This window comes from Squalius cephalus (assembly GCF_949319135.1).
Source record: "Squalius cephalus genome assembly, chromosome: 23".
NCBI lineage: Eukaryota > Metazoa > Chordata > Actinopteri > Cypriniformes > Leuciscidae > Squalius > Squalius cephalus.
In genome coordinates, this window is record NC_137144.1 from 28,156,609 (window position 1) to 28,168,825 (window position 12,217).

General features: G+C 37.7%; 1 protein-coding gene across 2 annotated transcripts in view; it reads right to left on the reverse strand.

Moving 5' to 3' along the window:
- The window catches only part of tmem117 (transmembrane protein 117), a 58,244-nt gene that overhangs the window by 11,193 nt on the left and 34,834 nt on the right, over positions 1-12,217 (reverse strand). For both annotated transcript variants that reach the window (XM_079858952.1, XM_079858953.1), the window contains exons 4-5: positions 10,744-10,843; positions 6,690-6,787 (exon numbers count right to left, since the gene is read on the reverse strand). In XM_079858952.1, the coding sequence (XP_079715078.1) occupies positions 6,690-6,787; positions 10,744-10,843 (198 nt within the window). The remainder of the gene's footprint in view (positions 1-6,689; positions 6,788-10,743; positions 10,844-12,217) is intronic.

The following is a 12,217-nucleotide window of genomic DNA, read 5'->3' on the forward strand; positions in this document are numbered from 1 at the left end:
AGAGATGCGTTGAGTCCTTGTTCGCGGCTTATTGTCAATAACTTAGTCATTTTAAGTGGTGCTGCGAAGCTAAAGAGTGTAACACTTCAGAAAATCGATTTTTGAAATTTGTGAATCGACACAAATCGGTAGAAGATAGAAATGATTCATTTATAAATCACTTTTTCCTGCACCTCTAATCAGCGGCGAAAGATCTCTTAACCCTTATGGACACTATTTCTGTCTTATTCAGTTTTATTTTTGTGATCATTTTGCCTGTGTCAATCCCAACTGTATATATTTTGGCACAGGTGTGTATTTTTATTAGAATTTTACTATTTCACCCCCATTTCCTTTAAAAAATATATTTTGCACAAGTAACATAAAATAGTTCCTCTCAGGACCTTAAAGACAGAAATGTCCCCATTGAAACCCATTGCAATTTTTAATCCCAGGGCCATTTAACTATAAAATGATGCAATCTTTGTTAATAGGCTTTCATTCTGTTGGCAAGGCTTCAAACCTTTTTACTATTTTTTCCCAGATGATGCCATTTTCTCAGGTTTGGCCTATAAAGCAAATATTCGCTTTATTCCTTATTCCTATAATTGTGTGGGTGTGTTGGTATGGATGTCAGAGTGTGGTTTGTGTGTGTGTGATAAAAAAAATGTGTGTGTGTGTGCGCTTGTAATATTTGAGAGAGAAAAACTACTGCAAATCCCCAATCGAACTGTTCGAACTGCACTGTTCGTCCCAGTGGAGCTTTACTGGCATCTAATGGGGAAAATCTGCTACTGCGCCCACACACACTCTCACCAGAGCCCGTCTACGGAGAGCCTGGCCACTCCCTATTAAGTCCTATTGTACCGAATGTTGGTTGTAGTTCCACCAGAGCTCCACTGGGGGCGATCGCCCATGAGTGCAGAATGAATGGGAGTCTATGGAGCTAGACGGCTAAATGTGTCTCTTTCACCCGATTGACGTTGAGAAATCTCAGATTTGATTGTAGGTTTTGCAAGTTCAACATGGGTTATAGGTCGAAAGTTGAATGAACGAGTACTTATGTCCTTTCGATTTCTTACAGGTTGAGTTGTTGTTGCCCATAACACGCTAGCATTCTGCTAATGAACGCTGATTGGTCAGTGAAGGACTGATTACGACCAGAGATGTGTGTATATTTTCAGCGTGGTGTTTTAAAACAACAAAACAAAAACTCTTCTAGCACGTGTGTTTACCTGTGTCGGCTGTGTTGTGTGTTTGCCTGTGTCAGCTGTGTTGTGTGTTTGCCTGTGTCAGCTGTGTTGTGTGTTTACCTGTGTCTGCTGTGTCGTGTGTTTGCCTGTGTCAGCTGTGTCGTGTGTTTCCCTGTGTCAGCTGTGTTGTGTGTTTGCCTGTGTCAGCTGTGTTGTGTGTTTGACTGTGTCAGCTGTGTTGTGTGTTTCCCTGTGTCAGCTGTGTTGTGTGTTTCCCTGTGTCAGCTGTGTTGTGTGTTTGCCTGTGTCAGCTGTGTTGTGTGTTTGCCTGTGTCAGCTGTGTTGTGTGTTTACCTGTGTCAGCTGTGTTGTGTGTTTGCCTGTGTCAGCTGTGTTGTGTGTTTGCCTGTGTCAGCTGTGTTGTGTGTTTCCCTGTGTCAGCTGTGTTGTGTGTTTACCTGTGTCAGCTGTGTCGTGTGTTTGCCTGTGTCAGCTGTGTTGTGTGTTTGCCGTGTCGTGTGTTTGCCTGTGTCAGCTGTGTTGTGTATTTACCTGTGTCAGCTTTGTCGTGTGTTTACCTGTGTCAGCTGTGTTGTGTGTTTGCCTGTGTCAGCTGTGTTGTGTGTTTGCCTGTGTCAGCTGTGTTGTGTGTTTCCCTGTGTCAGCTGTGTTGTGTGTTTCCCTGTGTCAGCTGTGTTGTGTTTCCCTGTGTCAGCCGTGTTGTGTGTTTGCCTGTGTCAGCTGTGTCGTGTGTTTACCCGTGTCAGCTGTGTTGTGTGTTTGCCTGTGTCAGCTGTGTTGTGTGTTTGCCTGTGTCAGCTGTGTTGTGTGTTTACCTGTCAGCTGTGTTGTGTGTTTGCCTGTGTCAGCTGTGTTGTGTGTTTACCTGTGTCAGCTGTGTTGTGTGTTTACCTGTGTCAGCTGTGTTGTGTGTTTACCTGTCAGCTGTGTTGTGTGTTTGCCTGTGTCAGCTGTGTTGTGTGTTTGCCTGTGTCAGCTGTGTTGTGTGTTTACCTGTCAGCTGTGTTGTGTGTTTGCCTGTGTCAGCTGTGTTGTGTATTTACCTGTGTCAGCTGTGTTGTGTGTTTACCTGTGTCAGCTGTGTTGTGTGTTTACCTGTCAGCTGTGTTGTGTGTTTGCCTGTGTCAGCTGTGTTGTGTGTTTACCTGTCAGCTGTGTTGTGTGTTTGCCTGTGTCAGCTGTGTTGTGTGTTTACCTGTGTCAGCTGTGTTGTGTGTTTGCCTGTGTCAGCTGTGTTGTGTGTTTACCTGTGTCAGCTGTGTTGTGTGTTTACCTGTGTCAGCTGTGTTGTGTGTTTACCTGTCAGCTGTGTTGTGTGTTTGCCTGTGTCAGCTGTGTTGTGTGTTTACCTGTGTCAGCTGTGTTGTGTGTTTACCTGTGTCAGCTGTGTTGTGTGTTTCCCTGTGTCAGCTGTGTTGTGTGTTTGCCTGTGTCAGCTGTGTTGTGTGTTTACCTGTGTCAGCTGTGTGTGTTTACCTGTGTCAGCTGTGTTGTGTGTTTGCCTGTGTCAGCTGTGTTGTGTGTTTACCTGTGTCAGCTGTGTTGTGTGTTTACCTGTGTCAGCTGTGTTGTGTGTTTGCCTGTGTCAGCTGTGTTGTGTGTTTACCTGTGTCAGCTGTGTTGTGTGTTTCCCTGTGTCAGCTGTGTTGTGTGTTTGCCTGTGTCAGCTGTGTTGTGTGTTTGCCTGTGTCAGCTGTGTTGTGTGTTTGCCTGTGTCAGCTGTGTTGTGTGTTTACCTGTGTCAGCTGTGTTGTGTGTTTGCCTGTGTCAGCTGTGTTGTGTGTTTGCCTGTGTCAGCTGTGTTGTGTGTTTACCTGTGTCGGCTGTGTTGTCGAAGCCTCGAGAGAAAAGAAAGTGCAGAGCGCGAAAGCACCAAAGTGACTGAAGGATTGCCGTAAAGCAGTATCTCTGGTCGTACGATGTGTGTGACGTCATTGACATTTTAAAAGACTTTTTAAAGCTGCAGTCGGCAAGTCTGGCAGATTGAGTGGACAGCCAAAATTTTGAATGTTTACAACTCTCATGCCCCTCCCCCACTACCAACGAGCACCCGCCCATCGTCAGTGCGTGTGTACCATAGACTGTAAAAAATAGGTGTGTACCTGATTTTCTGTGAACGCGTCCGTCTCTTCAGCATCGATCAACACCATGGACTCGGAGGTAGGCTGCCCTGTCTAATCTATCCATAGCAATAACCGAGGAATTGGAAGCTTGTTAGTAGATTTTCTCTCCGCCATCACGCTTCGTACAATCTTCAGGCGAACAGGCATGTCGTGTGCATGTGATATTGTAACGTGCGCGTCTGCGTGAGGGAGAGGGGATCTGTGGCGTGTGCACGACCTGTGATTGACAGTCAGATCTCACACCCCCCTGCGCTGATTGGACCCGATGAGACGGGAGCGGTGGATTTTTGCAAAACAAATAACACGCTCCAGGTGGAGTTAGAAGCTCGGGTTTTTTTCTAAAACCACCTTATTTATGTTGTTCTGTCGGATTATAGTGTCAATTTCACTGAATTTGATCAAAAAAATGTTGCCGACGGCAGCTTTAAAGCAAATAAGTGACTCTAAAAAATCTAACACCCAGCAATGTGTAATTTCTTTGCATCTCCTTTCGAATACAACATTCAAATTACTAGACAAAAAATTATATCCTGAGAAAAGTGGATTTTGAGGGGTATAGCGCCATAGACCTCCATTCATCCTGCACTCGTCCTGTGAGCGCCCTCATGTGGAGCCAGAGTGGAACTGCACTCGTCCTGTGAGCGCCCTCATGTGGAGCCAGAGTGGAACTGCAGCAGTTCAGAAGCCGGAAGTTTACTGAGAGTGGAAGCTCTCCCCTTATTAGAAATTCTCTGCTCTCACTGAAAGCTCATTTTTTGAGATATCAACCTCAAATTTGGAACATAACTTGTTTAAATTTATGGCTTGTTTAAGTTCAACAAGTTTAATAAAATATAATTTTTATATAAAATAATGTTCATAAATAATTTTCATAAACTTTAACCTTTTTTTTACTTTTTAAAACTTTTTTTACGTCAACAATAATAATCTACCAAGGGTCTTCTTTAAAATGAGACCAAACTTAAACCTGTGCTCACAAGCTTCACATTTTTATGACAGTTTTTTGACAAGGACATTTTTGTCCGCTATGGACCTTTGTGTAACTTGTTTTAATAGATACACAAGGGTTTTAAACACACGGTTTCTCAGCAGAGCTGCGGTCTGTCGTGATCGGTGTGTGTGAAATGAAGTCTGCCGTTTTACTAATGGATGGAGACGCTGCGAGAGAGTCCATTAATAAGAGACGTGCAGAGCCAGAATGAAATGTATGGTATAATGCACTTCTGATGGAGCCACTGAATAATACAGACACCAGATCAGTTCTTCATGTCACTTATGTCAGTGATGAACACATTCATCAGCCAATGAAAGACCAGAACTGATCTAGGGTCAGCGCCTGACACCGCAACACTAAGAGAGCGAGACGCACAGCTGGATGTCACTTTGATTTTGATGCTTCAGATAAAAATATGCGGTGAAAAACAGCCGAATGTTTCCTTTGACGATGTCACTAGGTAAGTAAAGCTGACTTTTAATGAGTTTTTAATTAGTCTTACAGCAGCGGGAGACTTTCCCACACGCTTTTATCTTCTTTATACTTCAAAATCTGCCAGTGAAGAAAGACGAAAGGCACTCGTATTTTATAAAGTAAGAAATACGATGTTTTTTTGTTTTAACCATCTTTAATAGTATTTATTTCTTATTGTAAATGATTCACCATTGCATGATATCCTAAATAAGAAAAATTCACATCTTAAATTAACTAAATCTAATTAATTATTTAAAAAAAAAAATGCAATAGGCACTAAACACTAAATTTTGTTTTTATTACGAAAAATTTAACATTTTATTAATAATAATCGCATTAATAATGTAAGACAAAATTCACACCTATTAAAGACACTTAGTCTTAATTTTTTATACAGTTTTTTATCTTTAATGTATTTTTAGATTTTTTACTGGAAAAAAAGTAGATAGAAATATTTTAAGAAAATGAGAATATAATAGATGAATGAAATATTCCTTTAATGAATCAGCTGACATGAAGGTCAGAGGTCGCGATGTCAGGTGTGTTCAGCCGTTTAAGGGGTTCAGGGTCAAAGCGTGTTTTGTTTCGGGGTCTCGTTACCGTGGCGAACAGCGGCACTGATCGATTTTCTGCTGCGTCTCTTTAATTAAACATGCGGATGATGAGAACAGGGATTAATGTGCTGTTATTAACACACATTTACAGTCTCTCACACACACACTCACACATACACAGACACTCTCTCTCTCTCTCTCTCTCTCTCACACACACACACTCACTCACTCTCATTCACACACACACTCACTCACTCACTCTCATTCACACACACACACACACACACACACACACACACACACACACACTCACTTGCACACACACACTCACTCGCACACTCTCATTCACACACACACACACACACACACACACACACACACACACACACACACACTCACTTGCACACACACGCTCAGACACTCTCTCTCTCACACACACACTCACTCTCATTCACACACACACACTCACTCACTCACACACACACACACACACACACACACACACACACACACACACACTCTCATTCACACACACACTCACTCACTCTTATTCACACACACACACACACACACACACACACACTCACACACGCTCTCATTCACACACTCACTCACTCACACACTGAGTCGCACACACTGAGTCGCACACACACACACACACACACACACACACACAGACACTCTCTCTCTCTCACACACACACACAAATTAAATTTTATGACAAATTAAATATTTTATTAATATTAAAATAAACATTAAATTAATGGCTTATATTAATTAGTGATCAGTGAGTGAATGGCACTGCATAAAGAACACATGTTTAATTAGTCTTCTTTAGTGTGTGTCTGCACTGGGAGATTTCTCCTCATGTTTTTAACTTCTTTATTATTTCTGCCTATATTGTTTATACTTGAAAAATTACAACTGACTAACGCAGAGTCCCTGTCCACACAATAAACCCTTTATCATATTTCAGCATGAATAAAAACATGATTTAGTCGCTTTATCAATATCATTTCCTCCGGGACGCCACACGCACGACCTCACAAGCAGCTTATTAAAGCAACATTCCTGTTCAGCACGACTTAAGCTGACAGTATCTGTGACACGCAGTCAATTACCCCAGAACATCATCTCAGCGCGCGCCTCGTCTCCTGTAAACACGCGGAAATCATGTTTACACTCATGCACTTACAACGGACGTCTATGAGACGAGGGTTTAAAAGCAGAAATGTGCTTCTGGCATTAATTATTCAGCAAAACCTCGAGCTGTACAGTGTCTAAATCCTGCTTTTGTGTATTGATGAACCAGACTGACTCCTGTTTAACCAGATGTGCAGTGTGAACACACCAGAACAACACGATCCGGTTGTGCCCCTGCCTCCAGTAGTGCCTCGCGGTCCGGCCCCAGAACGGGTAATGAGTGTCCTGCAGCATCATGTCTGTCACCTTGGAAACAAACAAACAAACAAACAAACAAACAAACAAACACTTATTTACTTTGTGTGTCACAGTGACAGTGTCAGGGTTATTATCATCAACTAAAACTAAAACAATAAAACAAAAAATGTGTTACATGAAATATATTTAACAGCTGAAATTAAATAAAAAAAGAAATAATAATAAAAATAATTAAAATATATATTATTATTAAATAATACAAATAATAATAATGACAGAAATGACAATAACACTAAAATTACTAAAACTTTAAACTGAAATTAAAGTGAAAACAATTTTTTTTAAATAATAAATATAAAAAAATATATAATAGTATATAAATTATACTAAAACGGTAAAAACTAACTAACTAAAAGGTATTCCATTTCCAAAATATTTTCATGTAATAAATCTGTTTGAACTTTCTTTATTATATTATTTATTTCCTAATACATTTCTGAGTCAGTGCATGTTATTGTAAGAAAAAAAATGGTTTACAGTTATTATTATTAGAAATTATTTATTGTCAATTAAATCAAATCATTATTTTAGTATTATTGAGACTACTATAATAATTTTATTAATATTTTGAATTAACTTTTATTTTTATATTTCTTTTATTTTTATATTTGCCATTTTCATTTTAACTTTAGTAATTTTGTTGCATTTTTGTTTTCTTTAAATATGTCTATACAGTTTTTAAATTTTATTTCAGTTTTAGTTTTAAATGAAAATGAAAAGAGAAATGTTGCCTTGGCAACTAGTTTAAAAAAAATTGTTTTTCTTTTTACTTAAATATTTTATATCATTGCAGGAAACGTTTATTTTAAGTAAGGATTTTTTTTTTTTCAGTTTACTACAGTATATTATAAAATTAACTATTATAAAATTGCATATTAAATATTTGTAAATCATTTTTTTATTTCAATAGTTATTTACCACTACACTTAGTTTTGATTATGACAAATTAGGATAATAAAATAAATAAAAAGTATCTAAAATAAATAAATCTAAATGAGTGCGGTCAAATCGGTTAATCGTGATTAATTGCAACAAATCAAGTTTGTGTTTATTTAATATATGTGTGTACATATTTATATATATGTATGTGTGTGACACACATACACACACACACATATATATATATATATATATATATATATATATATGTATATACATATTATACACACATATTACATAATCACAAACTTTTATGTTATAGCAATTAATCACGATTAATCGATTTGACCGCACTAATCTAAATCTATAAAAAAATACTTATAATATGTAAAATATATTTATATGCATGTCATTATAATAAATGTACCTTATGCCATATACAAACCTCTAATCTGTGTGGTTTATGCATCATCTGTGTTTGTCAAGTGCACTACAGTAATGCCCTATAGAGTGAGCGCACTGCGCAGTGAGCCTGTCTAAGGTCAGGTGATGGATCCCTTCCTTCAGAAAAGAAAGACTGAAAACTGTGGGGAGGGAAAGAGAAAGTGAAATAAATCTGTAAATCTTTCATCACGTCTCAGCCAATCCACCGCCTGTGACGAGATGAAGGACTGAATTAATACGCCGTCGGTAATGTCTCGATTCAGCACTTCGAGACGCTCGTTCGCCCTTCGTCTTTCTCTTCTCTCACTCCTTCGTTTTATCCCTCTCTTTTTCTCCTCCTCTGTTCTCTTTTGTTCATCGCTGCAGTTTTAACACAGGAATACTAATGTCCCGAAAGACACACACACACACACACACACACACACACACACACACACACACACACACACACACACACACACACACACACACACACACACACACACACACACACACACCAGCAGATCCGAACTACACCTGCACTCGCGTGTCACTGAGAAAAGCTCTTTGATGCCGGATGCTGTCGGAAAGATGTTTGTTTCCTGCGTGTCCTTGAGTGAACTTGGGAAAAACTTGTTTTCTCCGCCACGACTGTCAACATTTATAATAGTGCTGATAGTTTACAAACAGACGGTATAGAAAAACTGAAGTACATACAGTGTGTCAATCAATTTGAGTGACAGCTGTCAGTTTAAACGTCAACTCTTGCGGTGAGTTAAAGTCAACACGGGTTCAAAAGAAGTTATTTAAATATATTAAAACTACTAAAATCACATATATAGGGTCTCATTTAAAATTCATGAGTCATTTTCAAAATATGATAAATCAAAATGAATCACATGTATGCACATTTATACAAAACTATGGTGACACTTATAATAAGGTGCCATTACAGTGTAAAAAATTATGATCAATAAGTAATGACAACATATGTTTTTACTTTGCTATAACTAAGTTATGCAATTTTAACTTTTTTTATAAGTTAAACAAGATTCAACTAATTTTTTTTAAGTCACTTAATGTAATTTAAGTTGAAATGACTCAAACATCCAACTTAATTGTACTTAAAAAAAAATTAAGGCAGCAACTTTTTTCTTAGTTTTTCTTAGTTTCTTGTTCAATTTTAGTTCATGTTCATTAAATAATATTAACAGATTCAACTTTGATTTTAATAATTTATTAGTAAATGTTGAAATTAACATTAACTATGATTAATAATCGCTAATTATCATTGTTAGTTCATGTTAATGTACTGTACTTATTGTGAAGCTTTACCAAATGTATTATACTGCATGTAAAATTATTTCACTGTTGAAAATAAAGTGTAAACGGGACAAAGCAATGCAACATTAATGGCTTCCAGGGTGAGTGAACATCATTTTAATCATATTTTTCAAGTGTTATTAATTTCCCTGTTTTGCGGTTGCAGCTTTAAGGAGGATATTATTGCTTTCTCGATGTGCCGAACTCTCTGTGGTTTTATCGCAGAGTTTTTGGGGCTAAACAAGGAGTTTGTTGGTTTAGGCGATCTCTAATGTCACATTCCCTCTGGGAACGTTCGCCGCTTTTCCACCGGAGTCAATTACCAACAAATAATTACAGGAACATTTGAGTGGCTCGTCAGACCCGGCGGGGAAGGTTCGTCAAGGTCAAGAATTCTCAGAAAACAATTTCATGCTGCTTTAAAGTTGCTACAGACAACATGAAATCAAAATACACCATTTTTACTTTAATATGCATCCCTGCCCTGGTGTTACTTGAGAACGATTCATTGGTGCACAATATTTTAAAGTTTTCTAAACTTAATTGCCAGCCTTTGACCTGAAATCCCCCTGATATTTTTTAAGTAAATATTTTAATAATTTAACATTTGCATGTTCACATTTCTCTGATGTGGGTTAATGGTCACATGACATGCAGCTAAACTAATAAAATAACACAATTTGTGAAGATAAACTAGTTTTACCTTGATTTTTATCGAGTTTACCTTGATAAAAAAAAACATGGTAAAATCACTGAAATGCACAACTATAATTAGCATATTATGATAAAATAAACCAATGACCAGTAAATAATTACATTTAGAAAAAAAATTTCAAATATTTTTTTATAAATTTTATATAAATGTATAAAATAATTATATTACAACAGGTAAACAAATAAAATACCACACTTTTTGACTGTTATAATGTGTTTTAACGGGCATTTTCCTCATTAACAACGTTCAAATATATATATAAATGCTTAAATATATATAATTATTAAATTATTAAAATAAAATAATTACAATTATAGCAGGTAAAAAAATATTTTTTGAGTTTTGACTATTGTTAAATTATTTATCAAATTTCTTTTTTTTTATTATTAATTATTAGCTTTTCACAAGCTCGCAAATCTCAGTTTGGAAAACCCTGAAAATCTGTCTTTGTAAATCTTTCATCAAAATGCAAAACTTTCTCCATCAAGCTGTTCAACCATTCTCGTACAGAACGGCCACGTTTTACTCGATCCCGATCAATTACGGAAGTGAAACAGGTTTTGAGTGTGGTTTCATGTGGACTTTAAACAGGTTGTAGTCTCACCATCCACGCGGTCACAAAATCTCCCATCCACGTCCCAACGGCAGCGATCTTCATCAAGCTCTCGTTCCTGATGCCCATGTACTCCGTCACCATGTGAGGACTGTGGAGACACACACACAGGTCAGTCACTGTTGATCACATCATGAGGAGTGGCGCTTCGCTTCTCCAAACGCGCTTATTCGACGTGACATTCGCTGGATGAAGTGTTTTTATTTTTATTTTTTTTATTGATTTTAAAGAATTACAACTACAGTCGGGGAGTACATTGAGTAAACAAACAAACAAAAAAAGACACATACAAAGAAAAAGTGACAAACTTGAAGGTGCAGTGTGTAAGTTTTAGCGTAATCTAGTGGTGAGGTTGTGAACTGCACCCAAAAGAAGTTACGGTGGCCGACAGGAAGTGATGTCGTCGTCTGAGACAGCAGAGAGTAGCCAGTTAAGCAATGAGGTTTCTTTACAAAGATAAATTAAGAAATTAGGTTTAATTATTCAGTATAACAATGTTATTGCGAATATTATTGTGACTTGTTCATCATTGTGTCAGTGTTTATTCGCTGACTTTAGCTAAAGCTTCTTTGCACGAAGAACAACATAGTGACGAAACGCGTTTGTCCGTTCAGGGCCACCGTAGAAACATGTGGATGTAAGGAGACCCGCGGTGTGTGTAGAGAGAAATGCCTCATTCTAAGCTAATAAACACATAACGGTTCATTATGTAAGGGTTTATACACCACTGAAAACATAGTTATGTTCATGATATTGCATTTCTGTCAACAGATCCTCCTAAATATTACACAACGCACCTTTAAAAGTTGAACAAAAATGTGAAAATGATCACAGATTGAAACGCACTTTGCAGCTTTCTTATTTTTCAAACCCAATATTGTATTTTGGTATTGTTGAATTTTTGATCTTAAAGTTCAAAACAAAGGCTTGTTTCCTCTAAATGTACAATTATGGATACTAAATTTAGCTAACAGAAGAAGCAGATTATTTAAGGAATATCCCTTATGATAAGAAAAAAACAAATAACACATTTTTAAAGCACAGTTGAAAGCTGAGCGTGATGAGCCTTAATGAAGGAACAGAAATCTAACCAAAAACAAACTGAATGAGGACAACTCCAAAATAAATGATCAAATGTTTCTGGTGTTTCAGTAACGCTACAGGACACGTTGATGTCATCACAAACACAAATGAACTTCAGAGGCCTTTATAATGCATTCAGGGAACGAATGGCTTCCAGAAAATGATCCAAAAACACAGCCAAGCGTTCATATGTTGTGACAGCGAGCGAATGTAATCTTCTTTACGCTGCTTTTATGCCGTCAGAAGTGTTTACAGGCCTTGAACAGGTACAAACTCGCTAATCTGCTTATGCACGTCAGCTCGTGGATATCAGGCGGCGGGAAACGCTGAACAAGGCAAACTCTATTGTGGACAAATGACAAGCGGATTGGGTTTATGGTCT